We start from the raw sequence: 16,794 nt of genomic DNA, 5'->3' as shown, positions 1-16,794 counted from the left end.
GGTAGATTTACATCCAGGATAATAAGTCTGTGTCAGAGAAACTGTCCTTGTCGAGGGGAATGTTACATGGTTGTCTTGGTCGAGGTTGGGGGTGAGGAGGGTCCGAATCGAGCGACTTGCTGGATCTTGGGTTGCACAGAGGGGTTTGGTCGAAATGATGAAATAATTGACCAATGCTGTCGAGGAATCTAATCTTTTGCTTGGGCATTTTATCTGCTTGTTCCAAGTCAGCCCGTGTCTTGACAATTGTACGATTGAGTGTCTTGTTTCCTCTGCCCAGAACATTGAGTTGTTTGTTTCACGTGTTACCTTGGAAGCGGGCAACAATACGCAATCCCACCGGTCGCAACGATCTTAGCCTAAAGAGGATCCATTCATAAGCTTAAAGGACCAAAGGAGAAGTTGGGAAAGTTTAAGCAAGACATTGGATTGGCATTGGAAGAGCCGTACCTTGGTTGCAGCCTGCGGGCGTGAGAAACAGGCTCAGTCAAGGATCAGTCCTGTGAGCAGCCTATCAGCTCATTCTGCAGAGTGTTATTGCATTCTTCGGCTTGAAAGTGCATCTTGGGGGTAACAATACAGGATGTAAAAGTGCAGAGAAAAGAGGAAAGAGTCTGGTGGTTGCTGTAGATAAGTTTGTTCTTGATGAATACTCACTTAGATAAAAGATACCATCATGGATCATATCATCATGACTCTTTAATTGCATGCAGGGTTATCGTCGACGCTTGTGCTAGGGGACTTGCTTACCCTACAGATTATCATCACTTCAGTGCAGGCGCCTCTGCTGACACAACCGTGACTGATGCCGCGCTACCGAACCCTTACCACGCCTCAACGGCAGCCCAAAGCCGAATGACATCATATCGGCATGTCATTTTGTTTTGCTTGAGAGCTCTGTGAAGCTTGGCGAGTTCCTGGAGCTGAACCAGCGCCTGGACGGGCATGCGGGAAACTAGAGATTTCCAGGCTCGAGTCAGGCAATGGATAAGCTGCTCGCCGAAATGCCGAGTTGCTCAAATCACAACCCTCACTATTCTTGGCACGTTGCCCTGCCGCTATTTCCGATGCAAGTTTACGGCATCGAACACCCTTTGTTCAGCCTGACCGAAATCCACTTACGGGCTACGGCAACACGCGTGTCAAGGAAAAGACGAGACACCAGAACAGCAATGAAAGTAGATTTCCTTCAAAGCATTCATATATATTCGTGTAAAATATACCAAAATAATACCAAATATACCCCAAAAGAAGTCATATTTTATATACATTCTACCCACATAATTAGCTGCCTTTAGGCGAGGATAAGGTCTTGCCTCTCTTCTGGGGTCTTGATTTTTCCTCCACCAACATGGGTCTGTACGGCATCTGCATCGGCCGGGCCGTTACAAAGCAAACTCCAGGCGGCCGCCCCCCGTTCGACGCCCGTCCATTGGGCAGTTGGAGGTTGCCTTCCATGTTCATGGTGGGGTGAAGAAGCTTGTTTAGCGATGAGTAATGCAATGGCGTCCCTTGACACCGAGTGACGAGAGCGAGGTCTGAACAAGAAGTTGGACTAGGCTGATTAGGAGATGGTATTTGAACTGGGGAGCTGCCGCCCTTAAGTTGAGATGGAAGCCTCGGGACTTGTGTCGTCGTCGGAGACTCAATTGACAAGACTTGCTCTCGTATCATCGCCCTGATTCTCAACCATGGATCGCGACGTCGAAAAGGCTTCAACCAACTCGGGCACAATCAACGCCCAGGAGAACATGCCCGCCTTTGCTCCCATACAATCGACGAGCCGCATGTCCAAGACGCAGTCGCGGGCCGAAGATGCACTCCAGCACATCCGGTCTCAGAACGGATACAGCTGTGATCCTGACGAGGACTCGCAGACGGACGAGACAGAGAAGGACCCCTTCGAGGTGGGATTTGAGAGTGGCGACCAAGATCCTCTGTGTCCGCGCAGCTTCGGCAAGGCGAGGAAGTGGATAATTGTCTTTATCGTGTCGTTTGCTAGCTTTTGCGTGTAAGCGACCATCTCAAACATCCAAGAAATACACTCACAAGTGGCAGAACCGCAGCTAGTTCCATTTACACGTCGACATATGCTCAGATGCAAGCCGAGTTCGGTAACTCGCGTATCGTATCGACGCTGGGCCTTTCGCTGTTCGTCCTCGGTATTGCACTCGGTCCCTTGTTCATGAGCCCCCTGAGCGAGTTCTACGGCCGACGGCCTATCTATCTCGTCTCGTGGACTATGTACGTTATCTGGATTATTCCTCAGGCCGTCGCCAAGAACATCGAAACTGTGCTTGTCGGTCGCTTTTTCGATGGTTTCGCCGGTAGTGCATTCCTCGCCGTGTCTGGCGGCACCGTGGGTGATCTCTTCGTCCCCAACGAGTTGCAAGCACCTATGCTCATGTTCTCGATCGCACCGTTTGTTGGTCCTTCTATCGGACCCCTTATCGGTGGATTCATCAACTACAATGTCGACTGGAGGTGGACGTACTATGTGCTGCTGATCTGGGCGTTTGGCTTATTGCTGGGAATTGTGTTTCTTGTTCCCGAGACTTATCGTGAGTTGTCGTCTCCGAGTTGAAGAGTGTTAGGGGCTAACATGGCATCAACAGATCCAATCTTGGTCAGAAACAAAGCGAGAGAGACTCGAAAGGAAACTGGAGACGAGAGATGGAAGGCCCCCAACGAAAAGACGCAAAAGTCTGTCGCCGGCGCCATCGGACGATCCCTTCTTCGCCCCTTTCAGCTCCTCATCTTTGAGCCCATGTGTCTCAACCTGTGTATCTTCTCAGCCATCCTCCTAGGCATACTGTACCTCTTCTTCGGAGCTTTCCCCCTTGTCTTCATCAACGTCTACGGCTTCAACCTGTGGCAGGTCGGTCTCACATTCTTAGGTATCCTAGTGGGCATGGTGCTCGCCGCCGGCCTCGATCCCGTGTGGCATCGTATTCGGGTCAACCTCATCCGCCGACTGAGTGAGGAATCGGGCGTCGAGGGCAAGAGTGAGCCCGAGTTCAGGCTGCCACCGGCCATTCTAGGTTCAATCCTCGTGCCGGCAGGCATCTTCATGTTCGGCTGGTCTTGCTATCCCTGGGTTCACTGGATAGTGCCCATCATCGGAGCAGCCATCTTTGGAGCTGGGTAAGTCAACTGAGGCTGGCAGGCCTCGCACAACCTCGGGGAGTACATGGCCCATGTCTCATTGCTGAGACAGGAACCAAATCCACGGGATCGTGCACTGGTCTTAGTCACGGCTTGGTCATGGCCATTGCGTCCTCCCTGATCTCGTATCCCCCAAGCAGAGACCTGCGGCTAACCGGTTGATATTTGCTACCTATAGGACACTCCTCGTCTTCAGCGGAATCTTTACCTTCCTGGTGAGTTGCCGTCACACAAGCACAAAGACTCACCGTATGCTGGGTAACCCAGAAGGCTGGGAAGCTTGGCCTGAGCTGGGGGAGCTCGTGCCAGAGAAAAGACAGTGCTGACGCCAGATACCTAGGTGGATGCGTATCCGCAGTACGCCGCGAGCGCCCTGGCCGCCAATGCATTCGTGCGCTGCGCCTTTGCTGGTGAGTTGGTTGACCTCTTGTTCCGCACTCTCCGCCCCTTCGCTTCTTCCATCCCATCTTCTTCACCGCCGCCGGTGCCCGTCCTTCGTCGTCGTCCCCCGGTTCCGGAGTGCGGGTCCCGCTGCTCCTGCGGGCACCGGGGAACTCGGAGACGATAGGATTTGCTGGGAGGAACTGAGAGAAGGATTGAAAGGGGATGACATGAGATCACCATCAGTGCTAACTACCGATTTTTCAGCCGCGTTTCCCCTCTTTGGAAACCAAATGTATGAGAAGCTCAACTACCATTGGGCTTCTTCGTTGCTGGCCTTTCTGACGGTCGCCATGATGCCTTTCCCGTATATCTTTTTCCGGTACGGCAAGCGTATCAGAGCCAACAGCCGCTTCGCTACATCGTAAGCGGCCTTGAGGCACAGCACCTCATCTGGGTTATATTAGAGCATGAAGAAACAACATCGTCATGACGGGCTCGGCGTCTGCAAGAGCAGGACACGGCAGCCGTCACGCAACACCTCACCGTCGCGTCTTGCCTGTCTTGTGTGCCGCGCATGCAAGTCTAGCGCATAGCAAGTACGTGCGAGGGCTCCTCCACGGCGCCGCGCCACCGGACCAGGCACCGCAGCGTCCCCGGGCGACCAGAGTTTCGTCCCCTGCGGTCTCAGGGCCATCGAGACCTGAAGGCGGCGGCTGCGGCAGACGGGTGGGTTTCACATGGAGGTGAGAGGCAGTCAGGTCTAGCTTCGTGGGGCTGGATGCTGCTGGCGTCTACTGAATTTCTTGCATACATGGCGGGGTGGACTGGACTATTGGAGTAACTATCAACGCCGGAGACTGTAAAGAGTGCGAGACTCGAGTATGGGCGTTTTAGAGAGGAGGCGTAAGGGGCAGTGACATTGCTAGAGGGGCCTTCATCTAGGGTACAGTAATGGATAATGCAGCGAATATAGAAAAAAGCAAGCTTGGTGATCTTCAACAGAGAGACCCGCCCGGGCCGCTGAAGTGTGTGGGGGGACTTGACAATTGACAGCTGGTGAGGGAAGCCTGGGATCGATGGAGGGTGAGATGTGAGGCGGGGGAGGGCTTGTCCATGGATGAGTCGGCAGTTGCTTGTCTCTCCGTGTAAAGTTGAGTAGAGACAAAAGCAACTTGACCAGCAGCAGCGATCGATCTCACTCACATCTGGCCTCGGTTGGCGAGCCTGCCGCCGTATCTTGCCTGAGACGGACGATCTGCATGAAAAGAAATCCGGGGAGATGGAGAGGGAGGGGAGGGGGATCTGCCTGAGCCGAGGACCAGCGGGCCTTGTCTTGCCTGCTTGTCTTTCCTTCTGTCGTATGTATGTATGTATGCCGTCTGTGGCAGAGGAGAGACAGGCAGACGGGATGCAATGCGCGTATACTTTGTGTGCGTACGACGTATGTACAGCACAGCGGAGAATATGCGACCAGGATGAGCCAGTTGAATGCGAATACGTGCGTCGTGTCAATGGCAACACATCTTGAACAGATATGAATAGTTCCAAGACTTTTGAGCAGCACCATGGCATAAACTCTGCCTGACTCTGACAGCATATGGTATGCTACGTACATGATACTCAACCCCTCGAGGCAGCAACCAACATCTCAGATTCAAGTCTAGAACTTGGCAGAGGTGGTGCTGCGGGTGGCCACGGCAAAAGTGTGGGATCCCATGCCCTGTCTATGCTTGTAAGACAAGTGGCCGAGACAGATTCAGGAAAAGGCAGATCTATTCAAGTCAGGGACCGACTTGAAAAACACAAACACGAACAAGAGACACGACGCCACTCATGCCAGCTCAAGACGCAGGCTGATGGAGTCTCCTCAGCCTGGAACTCTAGAGACGTCAAAGAGGCGCAACTACGGACCAACCACGAGCTGGGTGGGAAAACTACCGTCTCGATCAACAAGGGTGTAAAGAGCCTCTCCTCTAGGAAATCTACGAAGGGGGGGGACCCATAACTCCTCGGCTATCGCAGCCTCGACTCCAGGTTTTCCTTCAACCAACAGCATGGATCCGGGCTGCTCTGTCCAACCACAGGGGAGAGCGCGCACGCCCTCCACATTATCTTGTGGAATAGGAAAAAGAAACAAGAAGAGAGTGGCCCAGCATGTGCCAAAGTCGAGCTCATGGGGTCCATGTGCAATCTTTCTGGCCGCCGCTGTCATGCAGGCCACCACAGCCGCACGCGGATAGACAGAGAAGAAAAAGAAAGTAAAAGGCCTCCTCAGGTGAGAAACGTGGTGAAAGGAGGGGGCCAAAAGAAAGCAGATGGGCCATTGGCAAGGGGTTCCTGACGTGACCTCGGTATACCGAGCTGAAGATGAAGCCGTCACCTTGTTAGTTAATTAATTGCCCTAGCTAATTCAGATCATGAAGATTCCCCACGTATGGACACAGCTGAAAATACAACCACAATGCCGACGTGGTATTGTAATTCTGACTTACGCCGCCAAGACGGCGGGCCGTCTCATGTCTCATCAATTGACGGCTTCTTACTGATAATCAGGCACGGGTACTGGTTCTGGGGCTGCACATGATGGGGACCACCGCGGATACTTGCAAGAAAAAAAAACAAGTTACCTTTGAGGGCTTGATTGGTCGGTGTGAGGAAAAGGTCTGGGGGTGTAAGATGACGCGAGACAGAAGTCTTTTTGACACTTGCACATTCCATTAATAGGCAGTTCTGGGAAACAAGAGACCTCGGCCACCGACGGGAAGCGGCGGACGGCGATATCAAAGAAATGAACCCTGGATAGAAAAGAATCCAATCGAGAACCCTGAAAAGCTTTGTAAATGCTTTGATACAGCTCACAGACAGACGCGCGCGCAGGCAGGCACACACACACACCGATGAGCACCCTTCTTCGGCGGCCTTCCGCCTCCGCCTCCACCTCCGGCATCCGGGCTCGGTATCTAACCACCCCCGCGTCCCATGTCTCCGGCCAGCCGGCTTCTCGACGAGTTCCTCACCGGGTACGCAATACACATACACATTTGCAATCTCCTCCTTCTTTTTTTGTTTGCCAAGTGCGCCGTACGTAAAGTACATGTCCCCGCATACGTAAACCCGTCAATAAAAGGAAACAAGGTGATTAATAGAAACTGTAGTACGGATCCGTAACCACTTCAAGTACGTACTAACACCATTTCTCACCCACTTCACACCCCCTGTCACGTATGTACGTATGTGTGCGTGTGTCTCATCAAGGCCCCGGTTGATGTCTTTTTTTGTCCTCCTGTGCGGGTTTCGGGTACCTTACCTTGGACGCCGCCCACCGGCCGCGCCCACACCGGCCTATCGACCGCGGACGCCGGCGCCTTTCTCTTCCTTTCGTTTGGCTCTGCGGTGAGGTGAGCTCTGATGCTGGGGCTCTGTCGGCGAGGCTTGTCATTTACATGATCAGAGTGTGTCCTAACAACATGCATAACATGTCGAGCTTCTCAGCAAGTATCCCCGGAGAAGTGTCCGATTCCAGAGTAAAGACAACTGTTATCTGATATCTCTTGTAAACGCGCAGCTGCTGCACCAAGGATAATCTGGCAGTCCCCAAGTTATCCAACATCAGCCCGACGCCGCCGCACCTTGTCGCAACGGTGCTGCAGTCGCACGACACGACACTAGCTTTTTCATCCAAGGACCCCGGTCACCGACGAGGTACGAATCACCACTCCAGACTGGGGTTTGTTTCTCTAGGCTTCTAATTTCTCGATTTGTTGGGTTCCATTGAGGAAAATGGGACGAAAGAAATCTGGGGAGGGGAGGCTGGGGACTGTCAACCGCGCTCGAGCTTTCACAGATCGAGTGAATTTATTTCCCATCTAAAGGATACAGCTGTTCTTCTTTTCTGTTAGTTGATCACCCCCAGATCCTTGCGTGACGGGCATTTTTCTAAACCCAGGCGCATCCAGTTGCAGGTCCAGATCCAGGCCCAAAGCAAGCAAAGCAGACAAGGCCAAGGATCCTTCCGTCTCTCTTATTCCCTGTCCGCGATCCACGGCGCAGTGGCCTAGGCCAAGGTGAGTGAGCGGCGGGGGCGAGTCGAAGGAGGTGGTTGGGGTGATGGCCCTCTGGATGGATCAATGGATTCAGTCTGGGCGGCTCAGCGGGAGAGGTCAGAGCTTTTCTATGGGTGTTGAGGTTGAATTGAATTGGCGCTGTCTATGCGACAGAAGGCTCTAGAAAGGAGTGCAGTATAGAGTACTTTCTCGATCGCAGAGTCCAGCTGAGAGAAACCTACCATTTCGGCTCCCAACCCGACGTGTCGGGAGCGCGCCAAACCCAAAGAAAAGACGTGATCAAAAAGTCGCAGGTACAAAGCACGAACGAACAACCTTGAAGGAGTGAAGCCATCATCGGACCAATGGACGACGCCAAGTTTCTCCCCCCCCCCCCCGGCGCGGGCCATTCATCTCCACTGAACAAACCCCGCAGTCAAAACTTTTTTGACTTTCCATTTCGATGGTTCTACCTATCCGGGCGTGTAAGCGGGTGGTGCCAAATTCGCATTGCGAATCAAGTCAAGGGGGCAGGGGATGAGGCATAAACCTGTTGGCAGTATCAGCCATATTAGTCTATCAAATCCACTTGGGTCGACACTTGCTGTTAGATTCTTCATGATTATTGGGAATATTCTGAATCACTCTTTCAATCTCATTGCCGCTGATACCCATGCCTTGTGGTGGAGGACTCTCCATGCCGCCTAGGGGGGTTGCTGCATGTGTGAGTGCGGCTATGTTCTGCGCTGCGCACCTGTAATGAATGACAACAGGGGGGGGGGGCCGGAAAAGCAATCATGGAAGGATGAGATGGATGCCAAAATATTCACCCACCCTGTGTCAGCCTCCTACTGGCCTTTCAACATCATCATCACGTCGTATTGGCCTCCGCCAGTTCATCAATTGCTGCGCCGCACAGTCGCGTTCCCATTTGATGGACTCGAGTCGACACACCCGCTCTCTTTCCTAAACGGACCGTAGCCGCGATCATCCGCCCACTTCCGCACATGTCGACGGTGCCTCGGCCGGCCTTGGCCCGGGGCCTCGTTTCCTCTCTGCTTGCTTTTTCCCTTGGACCATTTATCCGTCAGAGTCGAGTTTAGCTCTGGCGCTCATTCTCGGTCTGGGCATCCATCGACATTGACAAAAAACGTTGTCGTCGACTTTCCTTGTTGCTGTTGTAACTAACCCACAATTCTCACCACCTTGGTCACGTACCCTCAGCCTGGCCTATTATCCGCCCTCCATCCACCTATATCCATATCCCCTAATCCACATTCTCCCACTCCCACGTCGACGACATCCACTGCTGCTGGAATTCTAGGATCCCCTAGTACGCACCTAGACGCACACGCAGACAAGCAAGCATACACGCACATCCAGCTGCCACAGCCCTGCCCTGTCCTGTGGCGTCTGCGCTGTCCACCAACCACCAGGGAGCCCACCGCCTCATCGCCTGACCCTCTGGCTTCTGACTGAGAGCTCGAATCGGCCATTGACCGCTGACGATTTATTCTGCGAATCGCCTCGCCGGCTCCTGTTCCGACTTTTCTTCTTCTCTTCCTCTTCAACCTTCAATCCTTCATTCTACATCGTCCCGTTCGACCTCTTCGCTATTTGCGATCCGCCTCCTCCGCGCTGTCGGCGCTCCTCCTCCCTCCCCCGCGCCGCGCCTGGTTCGCATGCCTCATCTCTGCACAACGCTACGCTGTCACCACAGCCCGCTGTTACGGTCGCCGATGCCGTGTGAGCCGCTGTAGTGCGCGTTGTTGCTAGATTGGCCGGTGCTGGGTGCAGCCAACCCTCATGGCCCTCGGGTAGCTGCATCCTATTCTTTCTCCCCTCCCTCGTCATCGTCCGTCCGTCGCCCGTCGCCTTGTCTCCCGTGTCGCCCGCCCTCCGTCGTGTCGCCTCGACTTGCGCCGGTCTCTAATACCCCTTCTACAACCTCGACCGCGAGTGTCTTGTACCCGGCGATCATCGAACCCACCCCCGCCTTGGTCGAATCAGAGCCGTGACTCTTACACATCCTTGGCCTCTTCGGTGACGATACCTGCAGCCTCACGACGCCTGCGACTTGCTATCGACTGCCTCTACGTCGCACAAGAACGCCTCTTTGCGTACTCTGCTTGTGGACTCCATTGGGCCTCATCCGAGCACACCCCGTCCAGAATACGAGCTTGACCGACCAATTTCGGTCTCGTCCTGGCCAAGGCTTGCTCACATAACCATAGGTGCATACAGCCCTCTGGCCTCGTTTGCGCCCAACGCCATAACCCGTCCTACCGCAGCTCAGCGTAGCGCAGCCGCCCGGCCTGAGGCTTGCTCCCAATCTTACATCACGCACATAGCACGCGCCGGCGTCGGCATCAACGACGATCCAGGGGAAATCCTGCGCGCATTTCCACGCCACCGTGGGGGGTTGTTGTCCTTGTGAACAGCGCACATCGCGACTCCAATTCGACGACGGTCCTGCCCCTTCTTGGCTGTGCCACTGAGGCTTGAATAGGTGTGGTTCCGCAAAGGTATCTGAAAGGGGGACAAGAGAGAGTGAGTGAGTGAGAAGAGAGAGAGAGAAACAAAAGTTTCTGGGGATTCGGAGCCTGCATTTCCGGGCCGCTCTTTGTGCAGCAGCCCAGGTAAAGCCCTCGGGCTCAGAGGAGGATATTCCAGCCGTCGCATACGTCGCGTCGGCCCCAGGCCTGTATATAAAACCTAAGACACCATGCCGCACGAGATGGAGGAGAACGGTGCTGAGGTCTCAGATGTCATGTCTGAGAACGAGGACGACACCGAGACTTTTCTCAAGGACGACGAGAAGATGACGGAGCAGAGCACCACCGACAGCACCACCGAGGTCAAGAAGAAGTACGACCCCAAGGACCCCCTGCGCCCCAGAAGGAAAAAGGCGCGGAGGGCGTGCTTTGCGTGTCAGCGGGCTCATCTGACTTGTGGTAAGTCCTCTTGCGACGGCCATCTTGGCCTCGTGCTTTTGTGTCGATTATCATGATGCGGGTTCTCTCTCTAGTGAAGTTTGACCTTTCAGTTGCCTCAGTCAACGACCAGCGTTGCGGCTATGGCTCTGCTCTGCTACCCCTTTCTTTCATGGGAAGGGGTCGACGGTTGAGATGGGCGTACCTCATAAGCAAGGTTCAAAACTGACATCTTCCCATAGGAGATGAGAGACCATGCCAGAGATGCATCAAGCGAGGCCTCGCCGATGCTTGTCAGGATGGCGTCCGCAAGAAGGCCAAATATCTCCATGATGCTCCCCCGGAGGCCCTTCGACCTGTCCTCGGTCCCAACTACAACCCTACCCCTACGCCCTCGCGAACCAACGGCCATCGCCACAGCTCGAGTCAGTCGGATAACCTGTCGGCCACGGGCAGCAACTTCTTCTCCCAGGGAAGCACCGCGTCGTTACCTGTCTACTCGGCTGGTGCCCAGACCCCGGTTGCCATCGACGGCTTACCATCTTTCAACCCTCAAACATCCCCGACGTCATTCCAAGGCCCAATCAACAATGCCGCCCACACGCCCATGAACAACATGATGCCTGCAGGTAACATGGACTTCAATGCCCTCTTTGATCCAAGTAACCCTGCCCTCTACAACTTTGATCTTGAAGGTCTCAACTTTGGTAGTCAGTACGCCGGATGGGAGTTTGGCATCCTCAACAAGATGGCCCTCGGCGCTGAGACGCCTCCGCGGGAGAACTCCATGTCACAAACTCCAACGACTGAGGCAAACTATGCCGCCCTGTTCGGGAACGCAAACAACGGCTTTGATCATCCCATGTTGGGGGCCGACTTCTCGGGTATGGACCAAAATAACCAGTCTCTATATGCGCAGGGCAACCTCCAGCACGGACTACCCCATGCTTATGCCATTGCAGCTGGGCCTACGAGCCTTGCCAGCCCAAGTACGGACACGACAGCAAGCCCGCACTCGGTTGCGGGCATGGATGGTTCACCAAACCACAACTTTGCTGGTATCCCAACGGTCCCGGCGGCGACACGACCCAGGCCGAAACACAACAAGGCTGGCCCCAAATCGATCCTCGGCAAGAGGCAACGAGACTCTGCCGCCATCTACGAGAGCGTCAAGGAGCCGTATCCTTATACCACGGGATTCCACAACATGGTGGCCGTCCTCCGAAATCGTCTGCCCGGTAACAAGCTGCTGCGGATCGCCAAAGCGCTTGGCGAGATCCGACCGTCGTTCATCTCTTGCACCAAAGACCTGACCAGACAAGATCTCGTCTTTATGGAAAAGTGCTTCCAGCGTACCTTGGTCGAGTACGACGATTTCCTCCAGCACTGCTGTGCCCCTACGATCGTCTGTCGAAGATCGGGAGAAGTTGCCGCCGTTAACAAGGAATTCACAGCGCTGACTGGGTGGACAAAGGATGTATTGCTCGGAAAGGAGCCCAATCTCAACGTAAATGTTTACAGCGGTCGATCTACCAACGGAACCAACACGCCAGACCACAACTCGCAGGGCGAGATGACGACACCACGACCGCAGAGAGCCATGCTTGACCTCAGCGGTGGACGACCTCAGCCCGTGTTCCTAGGCGAGCTGCTAGACGACGATAGTGTTGTCGAGTTTTACCAAGACTTTTCACAACTCGCATTCGAGGATAGCCGAGGCAAGGTACAACGAAGCTGTCGACTCAACAAGTACCGAGCACCGCAAGACCCGGACCAGAAAGAGCCAGGTTCCCAGAAAGATGCGCAACCAGGTATTCTCAGCAGCCGAGTGACGCGAATCGACGGCTCTCACGGCATCTCGAGGATCGAGAAGGACGGCAAGGTGGAATGCACCTATTGCTGGACCATTAAACGGGATGTTTTTGACATTCCCATGATGATTATCATAAATGTGAGTTGCTGTGATGAATGACAGGTTGTGAACGAATGGTTGGCTAACATTGTCTAGTTTTTGCCACGATATTTACCTGACCAAGGACCTCAGCAACTCGCAGTCTAATGAAGCAAACCGCTGAGACCTTGATGATACGTTCATTCTCCCTTTACTTTGTGCAGGACGGGAGGTTCTTTTTCTATGAGAATACACCCTCTCTCTTCCTGGCCCTCGAGGGAGGGGCCCTAGACCGGAAGAGAGACCAGACAGAGCATGTTCCCCTAGATGGGAGACTAGTCATGATGCGATGCAGTTTCATGTACATGGTTTAATGCCGGTTGCTGTTGGATATTGCAGAGGAGGGTTTCGCACGATACCCGGATTAGTGAGTGACTAGGAGAGCGAAACGAGAAATGAAATGCAAGGGGTGTTGAAAGACTTGTATCTTCTATATCCATTTGTTTATCCATAACTCCTCGTGCCTTTTGCCTTGTTCATCTATCTAAACGACGGCTTATCCGTCCATCACGCGTTCCGAGTAAGCCACTGAGCATCCAACTTCCCATCAAGACTTGCACCACCAATGACACGCCCCTTGGACGGCACCCAGCCCTCGCGTGCGAGACTGTTTTTGGCAACCTCGCAGTCAAAGTTGATGTCCTCAATGAGAGCGTCTAGGCTCTTGTAGTCCTTTTCCTCACGGATGAAGCCAAGGATGAGTAGACGCATAGGCACGTCGTAGAAATCGGCAGTAAACTTGTGTAGGACGTGGACCTCGGCGCTACGGACGGTGTTTTTGTAAAAGGGGTTGTAGCCGATGGACATGACCATGGGGAAGATGTGGAAGGGCGGGTTGCTCTGAGGTGCAGAGGCTAGGAGAGCCGCCTCGTTGCTGCTGGGAGCGTCCTTGGATGTCGTCGCATCGGGGTGATCTGGGTGCGTGCTGGGCAGTGCGAGAGAGGCATAGCCAAAGTAAACTCCCGAGGGCATATCAGCGATCCAGGGGGTGAGGGCGGCGTCTACGGGGAGGTTGGCAGTTGGGATGCCGAGCTGAGGTCGTTGTGAGTCTTTGATCCTTCACAGTGAGAGTGTTTACCAACCTCTTTGGAACCCCGACCAAAACCAGAGATTACATTGCCTTCCATGTGGAGAGGATAAGGGGCGTCGGGCCCAGCATCAGGGCCGACGATGGAAGGACGAGAGGACATTGTTATCTCGAAGTCGGTGATAACTAGTCTGATGTTTCTGCTCACAGCCAAGAGGTTGACTCTCACGATACAAAAAACATTGACCAAAAGCTATAGTTCAAGTTAGTCTTGTGTCCTACACAAGTGTATAGAGTTTCAGTTCTCACCGTGGACAGATTCTCGTAAGTGAGCAAGTGAATCTCAGAGTGAGAACTTGATAGAAGAAGATGGAGGCCTGGCGATGATGAGCGTTTAGTGGTGGGGCTCAGCGCGGGGCAAGAAAACCGGTGCGCGGAAGTGTCAGGGACGCCGAAGTGCGGTGAGATTCGGAGGGTTTGTCTTCCGTGTGCTTACTATGCTCTTAGATAGTGGCTTTCTTGTTCAATTGGCCGTTGAGATGAGAGCTTGGGGGGGGGGGGGGAGAGAAAGAGAGGTATATATCTCTAGTTACCTTAGTGGAGATAAGATTGATGGTTGCTTTGTAAGACTGGCGCAAAGATGGACGGGACGGGCTGACTCGACTAATAATAATACGTGCAGTAGCAAGTCATTCTGTCTCACTCGTACATTCACTCTCAGTTTGAAGCCATATACGATGAGTTGATAGATGGGATATTGATATAATTTCTCCTCTCCCTGGTAAGTCTTCCCTGCTGATATTCTCTGGTATTCGTCAATTTCGTCCTCTCTCACGCAATTCCCCCAACAATGGTATCAGAAACTAGAAAAGTCTTGACCTTATGGGAGGCCAAACCCGCCAGACATGAGCATCCGCATGCTCTTGAAAAACACAAGGACAACTTGGTGGGTGTAAAAGGCAGCGTAACGTCGTGTAGCATCTCCGGGCTTCGAGTCCGAGAGCAAAAGGAGCGTGTGACGGCATCTGCCAGCGCATAAAAGTGATCGTGATGTAGATCCAAGACAGCTCATCCGTCTCACTACGCCTGCGCCTTCACCTCCTCCTCGACCTTCTTGTCCGCCCACTCTGTCCGTCCCAACCTGACAATGTCGGCCGCCTCGACTACCCAGTACTTGCTGGGCGCCTTACCCTCAGCGGCCAGCTGAGCAGCCTTGACAGCCGCCCTGCCAATCACCTCGGCATCCTGACCAACAGCATCCTTTACCGCGGTGCTGAGCTTGCCGATCCCGTTGACAGCTCCCTGAAAGATTCCCTCGAGCGCGCGGCCCTGCTCCCTGTGGCCGAGGATCATGCCTGGCTTGAGGATGACGGCCTGCTGAAAGTCCTGCTCCTTGATTGCGTCCTCGACGCCGTTCTTCATCTTGCTGTACGGCGCCATGCTCGAGGGAAAGCCCCGCGTACCCGCGCTCGAGATAAAGACGAAGGTTCCTGTACCAGCCGCCTTGGCCGCCTTGACAAGCTCGACATTGAGGTCGTGATCAATCTTCCACTGGTTGGCAAGTCCTCCGGCTGCAGCGCGTGTAGTTCCGAGGGCGGAGAAGACGACTGAGGGTGTGGGCGCGAAGCCGGACAGAAGACCAGCCCATTTGGAGGTGTCTGCGTCGACGACGGCGTCGAGGCGAGGCGATTCGGCCTTGGGTGCGCGGCGGGTGATGGTATGGACGGGAGTAAATGTCTCGGCGGCGAGGAGAGTCGATAGGATGTGACCGCCGACGAGGCCGGTAGAGCCGATGATGGCAGCAGAAGGAGGAGTCGCCATTGTGCGTGATTCTCGATGATGTGCTTGTCGATTCGAGGTTGTTATCGTTAGCAGCTTTGCAAAAAGCTTTTATCGGTGGGTATCAAACAGGGGTATCAAGACGAGAAACGACCATCAAGACGCGAGAGTAGAACACGTCGGTTTATATATGGTGTGAGAAGGAGACGAAACTTTGAATCAGGCTGGAGACAAGAGAATCGAGAGATACTAACCCCGGGCGGAGCGGACTTTCGGGGTGGTGACGCCATGCGGGAGGGGCCTCTACAGGACACCTACTGGCTGATATCAGCTGGTTTATTAACATGTGATAACTGTACAAGACCCAAAACAGTGGCTCAGGCAGTTGAAGTGGGTTTAATTTAATGCATGATACTTTACTCCAAAATACATCAGATGAAAGAACGTGTAAGTGAAGCTGTCAGCATCTAATCGAGTCCCAAGATCTCAAGTGCTGACCTCTATCTCGTCCCTCTCAGCGCCAAGCTTCAGTGGTCCGGTCCGCAGGGGTCCAAGCTGCTAAGCTCTTTACAAGTTCCCCACTTCCGACGTCTGTGGATTTTTGACTTGCGACATCATCTTCTGCCTGCGTCTGACTTGAACTTGTCCACGACGATATCTTGTCGCTTACACCCTCCACTTATATGCTCTTGCTCTCCTTTGCAAATAATACACCTCACTAAGCACCAATACTCTCTAAAATACCTGGCTACTCGCTATATACTCGCAATGGCTACCCAATACGAAGGTATTAACCCCTCCCCCTCCATCCATCGCAAAACCTCTACTAACACCCTCAAGTTGAACACAACGTCAAGTTCGCCGAGCCTCGTCGCTCTGGCCGCCGCGTCGACATGGCCTCCTTCTTCTCCCTCCTCAACCAGCTCTCGGAGCCCTCGGGCGACCAGACCCCGCAGCACAACCCGCACGCGACGCCCACACCCGTCGACACGGCCGCCCTCTTCCGTCTCCTACAGGATCAGCTGCAGACCTTGCACGTCACCGCTCCTACCGAGGGCAACCGCGAGTTCCTCGAGTCCCTAATTAGCTCGCTTGAGGACGATATCCATGATCCTCCCACTCGTCTGCGCGGCGTGTCGCAAGAGTTTGTCGACTCTCTTGATCGAGTGAACCGCAAGACCCTCGACAAGGACGACGACTGCGCCATCTGCAAGGTACCCTACCTCGAGGATGAATACTGCCTCGTCGTCGAGCTCCCCTGCAACGGCGCCCACCGCTTCGATCTCGAGTGCGTCGGTCCCTGGCTGCGCAGCAAGGGCACCTGTCCCATGTGTCGCCAGGACTTGGCCAAGAAGAAGGAGGTTCCAATCGTCGAAGATAGCGAGGAGGAGGATGGAGATATGATGTACGCTTGAAAGGCATCACTTGGTCGTTTTATGCATCAACGAGTCTGGCGTCTGGGAGTTTGAGCCATGGGAGGTTTCGGCATTTACACCGACATGATGAACACGA

At 54.0% G+C, this 16,794-nt stretch overlaps 5 protein-coding genes across 5 annotated transcripts; 3 read left to right on the top strand and 2 right to left on the bottom strand.

Moving 5' to 3' along the window:
* Positions 1 to 1,787: 1,787 nt before the first annotated feature.
* On the top strand, positions 1,788 to 3,974 carry NECHADRAFT_36294 (uncharacterized protein; the record flags this gene model as incomplete). The annotated part of the gene is made up of 6 exons (XM_003053053.1): positions 1,788 to 2,011; positions 2,059 to 2,561; positions 2,616 to 3,144; positions 3,344 to 3,380; positions 3,506 to 3,575; positions 3,814 to 3,974. The coding sequence occupies 6 exons, from the start codon at positions 1,788 to 1,790 to the stop codon at positions 3,972 to 3,974; spliced, it is 1,524 nt and encodes a 507-aa protein (XP_003053099.1).
* A 6,327-nt stretch (positions 3,975 to 10,301) lies between these two features.
* On the top strand, positions 10,302 to 12,908 carry NECHADRAFT_59099 (uncharacterized protein). The gene is made up of 3 exons (XM_003053052.1): positions 10,302 to 10,546; positions 10,768 to 12,476; positions 12,534 to 12,908. Exons 1-3 carry the CDS (start codon positions 10,318 to 10,320, stop codon positions 12,582 to 12,584), a joined length of 1,989 nt encoding a protein of 662 aa, XP_003053098.1. The 5' UTR covers positions 10,302 to 10,317; the 3' UTR covers positions 12,585 to 12,908.
* On the bottom strand, positions 12,892 to 13,737 carry NECHADRAFT_99626 (uncharacterized protein). The gene is made up of 2 exons (XM_003052543.1): positions 13,559 to 13,737; positions 12,892 to 13,508 (listed from the first exon to the last, which is right to left on the bottom strand). The coding sequence occupies exons 1-2, from the start codon at positions 13,664 to 13,666 to the stop codon at positions 12,984 to 12,986; spliced, it is 633 nt and encodes a 210-aa protein (XP_003052589.1). The 5' UTR covers positions 13,667 to 13,737; the 3' UTR covers positions 12,892 to 12,983.
* A 504-nt stretch (positions 13,738 to 14,241) lies between these two features.
* NECHADRAFT_59094 (uncharacterized protein) lies at positions 14,242 to 15,471 on the bottom strand. The gene has a single exon (XM_003052542.1). It carries the CDS (start codon positions 15,322 to 15,324, stop codon positions 14,584 to 14,586), a length of 741 nt encoding a protein of 246 aa, XP_003052588.1. The 5' UTR covers positions 15,325 to 15,471; the 3' UTR covers positions 14,242 to 14,583.
* Positions 15,472 to 16,050: 579 nt separating this feature from the next.
* Positions 16,051 to 16,697, top strand: NECHADRAFT_77746 (uncharacterized protein; the record flags this gene model as incomplete). The annotated part of the gene is made up of 2 exons (XM_003053051.1): positions 16,051 to 16,069; positions 16,123 to 16,697. 2 exons carry the CDS (start codon positions 16,051 to 16,053, stop codon positions 16,695 to 16,697), a joined length of 594 nt encoding a protein of 197 aa, XP_003053097.1.
* Between the last annotated feature and the right edge of the window lie 97 nt (positions 16,698 to 16,794).

This window comes from Fusarium vanettenii, assembly GCF_000151355.1.
Source record: "Fusarium vanettenii 77-13-4 chromosome 3 genomic scaffold NECHAsca_2_chr3_3_0, whole genome shotgun sequence".
Lineage (NCBI taxonomy): Eukaryota > Fungi > Ascomycota > Sordariomycetes > Hypocreales > Nectriaceae > Fusarium > Fusarium vanettenii.
Note: the sequence above shows the minus strand (reverse complement) of the source record. Positions and strands in the feature narration are given on the sequence as shown.